Raw genomic sequence first — 12,293 nt, 5'->3', positions numbered from 1 at the left:
TCCAGCAGCATCTGGTCTCCCATCCAGGGACCTCCTACAGGCCCTCAACACCACTTCCATCAGCATCTGGTCTCCCATCCAGGGACCTCCTACTGGCCCTCCAACACCACTTCCATCAGCATCTGGTCTCCCATCCAGGGACCTCCTACTGGCCCTCCAACACCACTTCCAGCAGCATCTGGTCTCCCATCCAGGGACCTCCTACTGGCCCTCCAACACCACTTCCATCAGCATCTGGTCTCCCATCCAGGGACCTCCTACTGGCCCTCCAACACCACTTCCAGCAGCATCTGGTCTCCCATCCAGGGACCTCCTACTGGCCCTCAACACCACTTCCAGCAGCATCTGGTCTCCCATCCAGGGACCTCCTACTGGCCCTCCAACACCACTTCCATCAGCATCTGGTCTCCCATCCAGGGACCTCCTACTGGCCCTCCAACACCACTTCCATCAGCATCTGGTCTCCCATCCAGGGACCTCCTACTGGCCCTCCAACACCACTTCCAGCAGCATCTGGTCTCCCATCCAGGGACCTCCTACTGGCCCTCCAACACCACTTCCAGCAGCATCTGGTCTCCCATCCAGGGACCTCCTACTGGCCCTCCAACACCACTTCCATCAGCATCTGGTCTCCCATCCAGGGACCTCCTACTGGCCCTCCAACACCACTTCCAGCAGCATCTGGTCTCCCATCCAGGGACCTCCTACTGGCCCTCCAACACCACTTCCATCAGCATCTGGTCTCCCATCCAGGGACCTCCTACTGGCCCTCCAACACCACTTCCAGCATCATCTGGTCTCCCATCCAGGGACCTCCTACTGGCCCTCCAACACCACTTCCATCAGCATCTGGTCTCCCATCCAGGGACCTCCTACTGGCCCTCCAACACCACTTCCAGCAGCATCTGGTCTCCCATCCAGGGACCTCCTACTGGCCCTCCAACACCACTTCCATCAGCATCTGGTCTGCCATCCAGGGACCTCCTACTGGCCCTCCAACACCACTTCCAGCAGCATCTGGTCTCCCATCCAGGGACCTCCTACTGGCCCTCCAACACCACTTCCAGCAGCATCTGGTCTCCCATCCAGGGACCTCCTACTGGCCCTCCAACACCACTTCCAGCAGCATCTGGTCTCCCATCCAGAACCAACCCTGTTTAACTTCAGAGACAAGCCAGCAGTGGGATGCAGGGGGGTATGCTGCTGGCCCTGCTTAACTTCAGAGACAAGCCAGCAGTGGGATGCAGGGGGGTATGCTGCTGGCCCTGCCTAACTTCAGAGACAAGCCAGCAGTGGGATGCAGGGTGGTATGCTGCTGGCCCTGCTTAACTTCAGAGACAAGCCAGCAGTGGGATGCAGGGTGGTATGCTGCTGGCCTAAAGCTTCACATACCGTACATCCTGGAAGAAAACACAACACACATAGTCAGACACACTATCCTGTAAGGAGTATATGGACAAACAAAACACACAGTCAGTCAACCAGACATTTAAAACAGTGTTTTACAAACAAGAAACGCACAACCACAATGTTATCTAGCACATCTATTCAGTATTGGACAATACCATACAAGCTCAATACATTGAATACAGTATTCCACGAAACACACACAATGGTGTTCTTAGTCATCCATTCACATAGACACATTCAGAGTATTCTCAGCCAGTCCCTGTTCTGACTTCAGCAGGCAGGCAGGCCCTCATACATACATATAGAAGACTGATTGAGGGAAAAGTTAAGAGGACAAAAGTGATCAGTATGCTTCTCTACTCTGTATCGATCTTCTCTCGTTTCTCAATGTAATCTTCTCTCTGGCTTTTCTGATCCAAGGCAGGGAAATTCAATTGAACAGGACACCTCACCACATACAGCTTTCAAAGCGTGCTCCTCCATCAGTCGCCACAACTTACCACACCCCTCACACCAGTAGCCCTATAACTTCCTGGGGAGTGGAGGGTACTAGACATAATAAATATCCCTCCACTAACAAGCCCCCTGCTGTGCAGATCAAGCTGTAGTGTCGCCGTTGCAACGTCCAATGTAAATCACAGTGAAGACCCTAGCTGACACCCCACGGTGGATCAATACAACTTGTTTCTTCAGCACTGATCTCCTAAATCACAACTAATGACACCTACAGTGCCTTGCAAAAGTATTCATCCCCCTTGGCATTTTTCCTATTTTGTTGCATTACAACCTGTATTTAAAATGGATATTTATTTGGATTTCATGTAATGGACATACACAAAATAGTCCACATTGGTGAAGTGAAATGAAAAAAATAACTTGTTTCAAAAAATTCGGTGGTGCGTGCATATGTATTCACCCCCTTTGCTATGAAGCCCCTAAATAAGATCTGGTGCAACCAATTACCTTCAGAAGTCACATTATTAGTTAAATAAAGTCTACCTGTGTGCAATCTAAGTGTCACATGATCTGCCACATGATCTCAGTATGTATACACCTGTTCTGAAAGGCCCCAGAGTCTGCAACACCACTAAGCAAGGGGCACCACCAAGCAAGCGGCACCATGAAGACCAAGGAGCTCTCCAAACAGGTCAGGGAAGTTGTGGAGAAGTACAGATCAGGGTTGGGTTATAAAAAAATATACGAAACTTTGAACATCCCACGGAGCACCATTAAATCAAGTTTATCTTGATCTCTCATAGAGTCTGGCAATGAGAGTCAAGTACCCCATACTCAAGAGATGTTGCTGCCTGAAATTAAGAGGCTTTGTTCTTAACAAGTATCAAAACTATGAAAGCTTGCTCAGCATTCTGGATGCCTTCTGTCTGATCCAGCCATTCAGAAAGAGTCTACTTCTTAGATTACATTGAGTTCAGAAAGGATGTTTGAGAAATAAGTGCAGTGTGACACCTTTCTGCTTCCTCAGTGGCTTTTGGTTCGGCATTGAAAAGGGGGGCTGACTTGGGTTTGTTCCACCTGAGCGGGTCTGACCACCGGTCGGGGACCATTGTGGTGACACACCAGGTGCGTTTGATGGATCCTTTTTCTCTTCTTCTGGTGCCTCTTGCGGGGGAAAGTCATCCAGAGGTAATTGAGAGTGGTCAGATTACGTTATTGAGTTTGGTTAATCCAAATATGACTTTACTGATTGCACAGGTAACTAGTGGTTGTAACGGATTGCATTTGGAGTGTAACCTACCCAACTCTGCATTAGGCACAATTATTTTTTAATGTTACAAGTGTAAATGTGAGATACTGACCCTGACTACTATTAGTACTGTCTTAGAGGAAGGGCATTGCCCCCTCTAGGAACTGCTATTCTCCTACCAATTTTATTATTTACATATATTTATAAAACGTTTAATTGTCTGTTGTATGATGTACTGTATGTCTTTGTTTTGTTTTTTCTCTCCCCCAAGGAAGATGGGGAAAAAAACAAGATGAATTATTTGAAATTAACATGTAAAACATGAAGTTTATAATAAAAACATTGAAAGAGTCTGCTGACTGGAGTACAGTCTAATGGAAACCACACTAACAGTCTGACCAAGACTAACAGGGCAGAGAACAAACAGGCTGGCAATGTGTGCCAACTTCTGCCAAGTCAAGGATCCAGACCACTACCCCCACCTCCCCCTTTTACCCCTCCACACCCCTACCCCTTCTCAGTCACACTGCTGCTGGGGTCGCCAGATAGTTTTCTAATTTCCATCTGACACTTTTTACACTGCAATCTAAATGAATTCACTCCAACAGTGTCCCAATCAGATTAAACTGCTGTCAGATTGGTGCACTGCTGATAAATGGTCCCCTACAGCCAGTGGCATGCAGCACATTTCAATTACACACACACAGCCAGCCAGGGCTGGAGCCAACAGCCCCAAAAATACAACTTTACCCAACACAACACCAACTCTACCCAATCTAGCTACCAAAACATTTGCCTCCTAGATGTTTACACTCTAAAGTATGCACATCAAAGTACAACCTTTGTTGAATTCATTCTTTGTCTTGTGCTTAATACGCAAGTTCTCTGATTTGCCTCCGAACCGGGAGCTGAGTGTTGCGGTACAGTGGTGTAGTGCTCAGCAGTGTTCAGAGAGCGGGCAGAAGAAGTAGGCCAGCGGAGGAATTAAGGTAAAGGACTTCACTCTACGTCTGTTCTGCTCTACTCTGTTATGTTGTGTGCCAGGCTACCTCTGTCTCTGTACGCTGCACTGCCAACACAAAACGGTTTTGTTCCCCACTGACTCCAAGTCATTGTTCTCCCATTCAAATGGAGGAGAGAGTAGAGACTGACAGAGTGCTTGTCTGTCTATATGTTTCTTCTGCAACACAGTTATTTTTATGACTGCTCTGCAGCCTCCTCTATACTCTAGTCCAGCCGTTCTTAAAGTATGGGTCGCGACCCACAGACCTGTTAATGGTGGGTCGCAACTTGTCAGAGTAAATGTATAGTTATTTCATTAATTACTGGAATTGATTTGGCCAGGTGCATCTGCGCTCTCTGTTCAGTGCGCTCTCTGCTTAGCAGAGGTCTCTGCTATGTTTGGCAGCTGCGCGAGTGGGAGAGGGTGACGCCCGTGTGCTTCGCGGTTTACCGGATATTGTTTCTGCAGATCTTTTATTAAAGATCACTCCGCGACCCACATGCTGCAGCGGTGTCGTTCAGCAGCAGATGATGGGCTGTCAGCCACTGACTTGTCATTCCTACTCGCCATTACTCACGCTGTCATCAAATGGACTCAAGCTAGCCACAAGCTCTGACTGAGCTTAATCGTCATGAAACGCAAATACAGCGATGAGTTTCTCTCTTGGTTTCATACAAACTTTGAGAAATAGCGAGGAGCGCCTACAATGTGTTTTGTGCGGGGAAGTGCCTTGTAGTGAGTCTCTCAAAATGAACAAATTAATAAAACGACACCTGACCAAACATCCACAGCATGATGGTAAACCCAGGGAGTTCTTTCAGAACAGGGCAGAACGCTAGCAAGGCACTGTTGTCATTTTATAACAGGTGATGATAAGCAGAAATAAGGGAGCGCTATCTCTCATAGTAGTAGATGTGAGTATCTCTTTCTAACAATCCCCTGGCCTTGAACACAGCTAATAGCTAACGTTAGTCAAAGAAAGCTAGCTAGCTACTGATAGTGCAACACTAAGTAACAGTACAGATGAAGATGAAAAATGATCAGCCTACTGTACATCTTACTGTAGAAAGTATTGTTGAAAGCAAGTCTAGGTTGGAACTGTTGCTGTTAAATTACAAGTAATAAGTAATACTTTTTTATTCTGAACTGGAATAAACTGATTGAAGCAAGATGCTTTTTGAGGCAAACACACTCACACAGTTCTGTGTTGCTCATCTACAGCAGGGAGCGGTCTCCTGCCTGACTGAGAAAGCAGTAGATGTTCTGATCCAGTTTGGCACCACATACCTATGTGAGTCAGGGTTCTGAACTCTGGTATACTTAAAAAATAAGTAGAGAAACAGACTCATTGCTGAGCATGACCTCAGTGTTGCACTGTCAAAAACTGAGCCCAGAATAGACATGCTTCAACCAGCCACACACTTCTCATTAGGACTGGGTGTGTGTGTGTTTTCTGGTCTACATCTGCATGATGTGATCAATCAGTTTATTCCAGTTCATAATAAAACATATTTATTGTATTTTAACAGCAACAGTTCCAACCTAGACTTGTTTTCAACAATACCTTCTACAGTAAGATGTACATTAGGCCTGATCATTTTTCATCTGTACTGTTACTTAGGGTTGCACTATCAAAAACTGAGCCTGTGTGTGTTCTGTTATACATCTACTCCACTCCACTCAGTGTCAACATGTGAGGGGCGTACTGTACTGACAAAGAGGGTTCCAATTGAGAGTCTGAGAGTTCTTACACCTGTCAAGGTTAGGGTTAGGGTCAAGGTGAGGGCACTCATAAGCCACTCAACTCCACTCTACTCTCCTCAGGCTCAGAAAGTCCTGCTGTGTGCTGACAGGGAGGCTGAGAGATGTACAGTATATATACACCTGTCTAGGTGAAGACAGAGAGCACTGTTAGAAAACTGCTGTGACAGGGAGGGCTCAATTTGAGTCAAAATCTGAGAGGTCTATATACACCTGTCTAGGTGAGGGGAGGGTATCCACAATGCACTGCTCTCCTGACTCAGCCATCCTGACTGAACTGTACCTAGTCTATTTGTGGAATGCAGCAGGAAGCAGGAAGCCAATTATGAAACATGGGCCATTGCCAATTAGTGTAGTGTGATGGGACAGGGTTAATGTGCTCTATGCTGCACCAGACAATCATAACAAGTAAACAAAGGTAAACACATACAGATGTTCTGGGACTGACAGTGTGTGTGTGTGTGTGTGTGTGTGTGTGTGTGTGTGTGTGTGTGTGTGTGTGTGAAGCGTGGGCTATTTTCCTGTACGGGAAAACAACAGGCAGAGACTGCTGGCCCAGCTCCAGTCATAATTAAGAGAGTAGTCTCTCTGGTGTGTGTGTGTGTGTGTCTGTATCACTGTTTGTTTGTGTGTGTGTGTGTGTGTGTGTGTGTGTGTGTGTGTGTGTGTGTGTGAGCTGCCAGCTTGTGTTAGACAGTCCTGTCTCATGCAAACAGCCCCAAGGGCTTGATAGTGAATATAATTAGGCCTATGTGATGTTAATTTTCTCTCACTGGTCAGAAAGCTGCAGACTTAGTGGCTGTATGGCTGTTGTTGGCTAGTCTTAAAATGGTAAAGAATGTCTTCAACTGAGATAATTTGTTGTGAAGATAATAAAGGATTTCCCCTTTTTAGGTCACTCTATTTTAAGGCATCGTCTGGCATAATTCCATTACTGTTCTGTATAAATTGTTTCCATTCACTTAGCCTTCAACACTTTAATAGATTCATCGGCTAGGAATGTCTACAGTTTTAAGAATACACATTGTGGGAAAGTCCAAGGTTAGGGTTAAGGCTAGGTTAATGTGTGTCTGTGTGTGTGGTGACTTACTGCTCTGCGATGATGTAGCCTTCCTCCACAGGGGAACACTTGACCCCAGCCACCTCCACGTTGTCCACCATCTCACTGAACGCCAGGCCCAGGTTCATGCCATGGATGGTCACCCTGGTTCCCCCCTCCGGAGGGCCTGCTACTGGGGTCACCTGCAGGGGACAGAGGAGAGAGAGGTCAGAGACAGAGAAAGTGTCTCTTCATGCTTTCATTCATATGATTAAATAGAACACTATGACATTCTATAGTAATATGGTATTCCCTGACAATCGATGGTATTGAAGATGACGATCATAATATGGAATTGTATATCTCTAGCCTTTTCATCTCATAAGATGGATTAGGAGAGACCCTCCCATACTGCATGTAGCAGGTCAGAGGGAGTCTGAACAAAAGCATTTTCAACCTCCCGACCCCAACAACGCATGTCAGAAAACAGGTATATGTCATCACACCAGAATGCTCTGAACAGAGGGTACTAATCGAACCTACATCATTATTCCTACAAAGACAATGTCATAGTCCGCTTCACATACACACAAAAACACAACCCTCCCAGATAGACCTGGTAGTTAAGGTCTATCTTCTAATCTACTGTATACCAGTACACTGAGTTATGTATTAATAAAAGCACAAAAAAGAACTTGGCCAAACATAAAAACCTGGAGGGTGCATTAACATTCTGGATACCTGCCTAGTCCCCTGATCTGCTGCTGCTGTTGCCATGGGTGATAAATCTAACAAGAGGCCGTATTAGTGCTCAGTGCAGCCCACCTTGTAATAAAATACAATATGGCCGCTCAGCATGACCTTGGCTCTGGGTGGCATGCTGCCTTCTGTGCTACACAGCCCCTCTGAGGTGAGGAGCTGGCTGCTGTCCAGTGTGTGTGTGTGATGAGGAGAGAAAGAGGACAGGAAAGAAGAGAGAAGAGAGGAGCATGAAGAGGGGACATACACTACCATCTCCCTGTGAGCTCACAGCCTCTAGATACACAATCAATATTCCATTACTGGGCACGCATGCGGAAGTAAAAACAACAAGAGCACCCAGCGTTTTAAAGCGGTGCCTGCTCTCTCTCTCTCTACCCTCCTCTGGCTCTGTGTGCCCACTAGTGCGTTGCGCTGGCCCAGTGGGACGTCTGCATTATAATCTAGATTTAGTGGACATTACAGTAATTGTTCTGGATGTAAAGTAAGTGTGTCACTGCACTGCCTGAGGGTCTGAATAGATGAATATTTTATTGCTGCTTGGGTATGCAGGGTACGGGGAGGCATAGTGGAGAGAGGACGCCTGGCTAAATATATCCATGTCAGACCATGGCTGCAGCAATCCGGAACGACGTAGGGATAGTTACATAAGAAATGGAGGGAATTTAATGCCTCAGAGAGAGAGAGAGATAAAGAGAGACAGAAAGAGACAGGGAGGGACAGCGAGAGACAGGGAGGGACAGAGAGAGACAGAGAGGGACAGGGAGAGACAGAGAGGGACAGGGAGGGACAGAGAGAGACAGGGAGGGACAGAGAGAGACAGGGAGGGACAGAGAGGGACAGGGAGGGACAGAGAGGGACATGGAGGGACAGAGAGAGACAGGGAGGGACAGAGAGAGACAGGGAGGGACAGGGAGAGAGAGAGACAGGGAGGGACAGAGAGAGACAGGGAGGGACAGAGAGAGACAGGGAGGGACAGAGAGGGACAGGGAGGGACAGATAGTGACAGAGAGAGACAGGGAGGGACAGAGAGAGACAGGGAGGGACAGAGAGAGACAGGGAGGGACAGAGAGAGACAGGGAGGGACAGAGAGAGACAGGGAGGGACAGAGAGGGACAGGGAGGGACAGAGAGGGACATGGAGGGACAGAGAGAGACAGGGAGGGACAGAGAGAGACAGGGAGGGACAGAGAGAGAGAGAGACAGGGAGGGAGAGAGAGAGACAGGGAGGGACAGAGAGAGACAGGGAGGGACAGAGAGAGACAGGGAGGGACAGAGAGGGACAGGGAGGGACAGATAGTGACAGAGAGAGACAGGGAGGGACAGAGAGAGACAGGGAGGGACAGAGAGAGACAGGGAGGGACAGGGAGTAACAGAGAGGGGCAGGGAGGGACAGAGAGGGACAGAGAGTGACAGGGAGGGACAGAGAGAGACAGGGAGGGACAGAGAGAGACAGGGAGGGACAGAGAGAGACAGGGAGGGACAGAGAGAGACAGGGAGAGACAGGGAGGGACAGAGAGACAGAGAGGGACAGAGAGAGACAGGGATAGACAGAGAGAGACCGGGAGGGACAGAAAGGGACAGAGAGAGACAGAGAGGGACAGGGAGACAGAGAGGGACAGGGAGAGACAGGGAGGGACAGAGAGGGACAGGGAGAGACAGGGAGGGACAGAGAGAGACAGGGAGGGACAGAGAGGGACAGGGAGGGACAGAGAGGGACATGGAGGGACAGAGAGGGACATGGAGGGACAGAGAGAGACAGGGAGGGACAGAGAGAGACAGGGAGGGACAGGGAGGGAGAGAGACAGGGAGGGACAGAGAGAGACAGGGAGGGACAGAGAGAGACAGGGAGGGACAGAGAGGGACAGGGAGGGACAGATAGTGACAGAGAGAGACAGGGAGGGACAGAGAGAGACAGGGAGGGACAGAGAGAGACAGGGAGGGACAGGGAGGAACAGAGAGGGGCAGGGAGGGACAGAGAGGGACAGAGAGTGACAGGGAGGGACAGAGAGAGACAGGGAGGGACAGAGAGGGACAGGGAGAGACAGTGAGAGACAGAGAGGGACAGGGAGGGACAGAGAGAGACAGACAGGGAGGGACAGCGAGAGACAGGGAGGGACAGAGAGAGACAGAGAGGGACAGAGAGACAGAGAGGGACAGGGAGAGACAGGGAGGGACAGAGAGGGACAGAGAGGGACAGGGAGAGACAGTGAGAGACAGAGACGGACAGGGAGGGACAGAGAGAGACAGACAGGGAGGGACAGGGAGAGACAGGGAGGGACAGGGAAGGACAGAGAGAGACAGGGAGAAAGAGAGGAAGAGGAAGTGGGGTGAGTAGAATAAGGTTTCCGTGTGCCCCTCTGGTAGGTGTGGCAGTCATAGGGGAGTATGATAGATGATGATGATGTATGTAGTATCTCTAGTGAAAGGGTGTGAGACTCTCCTAGCCAGGGGCTATAATATAACTCTTCCACTGACAGGCTGGATATAACTTTAAAAACTTTAATCCATGCATGTTACCCATATCACTGAGCTGCCATTGACAGAAAGAGGCTTGATTCATCAGATGAGTATAAATATCACTTTGTGTGGCACTGTACTTCAAAAGCATCAAAGACTCATCCTCAAAGCCTTAGTGACCTTATCTGACCCTGGCGCTATCTGAGTGGCAGATGTACAATGGGATGATACCCACAGAAGTCCCAAAGAACTGATTCCAGAACTGTGGTTACATGGTGACACGCTAACCCTACTCCTAATGAACAAAGACAGACTGGGATCTGCCTGAGGAACGCAGTGTGTGTGTGAGAGAGAGAGAGAGAGAGCATTCATGCTACATCCTCCTCTCCTCTCTCTCGTCTCCCTTCAGGCTAGGTGACAAACTACTCTACTCCAGGCGCCAGCCGCTCGCCAGCCTTTCCTGTTTGTCTTAACACTAAACACTGACTCTCTACTCTCCCAGCCCCAACCAAGAGGAGGAGGAGAGGATGGTTCATTGGGTATGCACGCACCCCCTGCCGCCCACTGTCCCCTCTCGCCCCCCCCTCCCCAGCTCCACGCTCCCTTTGTAATCCTTTTAAGAGGAGCTCCGCTGCCCGCATGGCTTTGTCACACTGTGTCAATGGAGGGTAATTCCAGAGCCAGTTCACACATGCCCACTTCCTGTCCCTCAGACACAGCTCCAGGGATGTGAAGGGTGGGCCTGTGGGGGGCAAATTGCCATTTCCTAACACATGCCACTGGATTTGGGATTGAGAAGGATGAGAAAGTGCAGTAGTGGGGTGAGATGACTGGATGAAGGGATGAGAAGGAGAAGTGTAGAGGGGGATGAGATTGACCTACATTGAGAAGACAAGAGGACTTTCTATTCTAATCCGTTAAGAGAACCTTAGCAAAACAGGAAGTCTCTTTAGTAGATATTCCCCAGCCAGTAGAGTAGGGTGGTCCATTGTAACTCAGTTGGCAGAGCATGGCACTTGTAATGCTAGGATAGTGGGTTCGATTCCCGGGACCACCCATACGTAAAATTTATGCGCGCATCACTGTAAGTTCCTTTGCATAAAATTGTCTGCTCAATGGCATATATTATAGAGAAGACATAGAACCATACAGAGAGAGAAAAAAGGAGGAATGGCCTAATACAACAGCCTGGCATTGTTAAGTGCCATGTTTTTTTATTCAGCTGAAGTCATGGTGGGGAGAATGGTGCTCATCTAGTCTAGGCCAAACTCAATAGAGGCTGTAGAAAAGCAATCTGTGCTAGCTTTAAGGGGAGTTAGAACACAACGTCTGAAGCTCAATGACAATCTACATTCTACTGACAGAGAGAGAGAGGAAGGCTTTGAGCCGTGTTGTATCACCTTATAATGGCAGACAGCACTCTGTACTCTTCATGTGAACAGGCCTTAATGTAGGCTTCACTAGTACTCTCTCTCTCGCTGTCTTTTAGGCTTTCCCCTACCTCAGATAAAAGCGGTTTCTGATTACATTTAAACTAAGCAGCCTGAGGTAAAAAATACAAAGTGAAAGTGTGTTAGAACTGTTACCTCTGAAGCTACTATATGGTATTACTATGAGCGTGTGTAGCATCTGAATAGCTGTGGGTAGATCCACTCCCGGTGTTTTAAACGGCACAGCTTGCACCAGACCTGAGAGCTGTCTTTGGTTCTTTGCAGGTAGTCTTTGCAGGTAGTTCAGGCATGTCGGATTTCATTGTGACTAGTGTTTAATGGACTTGATAAAACCCCACTTATCACTTGTTTCTCCGCGAACAAACTACACACTAATAGACTCTTAAAAGTCTTATATCCTGCCTGAGAGATACAGACAGGTGAAAAATAGTTTTTAGCATATTTACATTTACATTTACGTCATTTAGCAGACGCTCTTATCCAGAGCGACTTACAGTTAGTGAGTGCATACATTATTTTTTTATACTGGCCCCCCGTGGGAATCAAACCCACAACCCTGGCGTTGCAAACACCATGCTCTACCAACTGAGCTACATCCCTGCCGGCCATTCCCTCCCCTACCCTGGACGACGCTAGGCCAATTGTGCGCCGCCCCATGGGTCTCCCGGTCGCAGCCGGCTACGACAGAGCCTGGATTCGAACCAGG

The 12,293-nt window shown here is 48.4% G+C and overlaps 1 protein-coding gene across 1 annotated transcript in view; it reads right to left on the bottom strand.

The window, feature by feature from the left end:
- Window positions 1–12,293, bottom strand: part of LOC311119170 (plexin-A2-like) — a 47,789-nt gene that overhangs the window by 16,591 nt on the left and 18,905 nt on the right. Inside the window, exon 3 of the mRNA XM_084193911.1 lies at window positions 6,970–7,121. Coding sequence (XP_084050037.1) covers window positions 6,970–7,121 — 152 coding nt within the window. The remainder of the gene's footprint in view (window positions 1–6,969; window positions 7,122–12,293) is intronic.

The sequence above is a fragment of the Coregonus lavaretus genome, assembly GCF_964263955.1.
Source record: "Coregonus lavaretus genome assembly, contig: HAP1_SCAFFOLD_2180, whole genome shotgun sequence".
NCBI lineage: Eukaryota > Metazoa > Chordata > Actinopteri > Salmoniformes > Salmonidae > Coregonus > Coregonus lavaretus.
The sequence above is the reverse complement of the archived record's forward strand: the minus strand, read 5'-3'. Positions and strand labels throughout refer to the sequence as shown.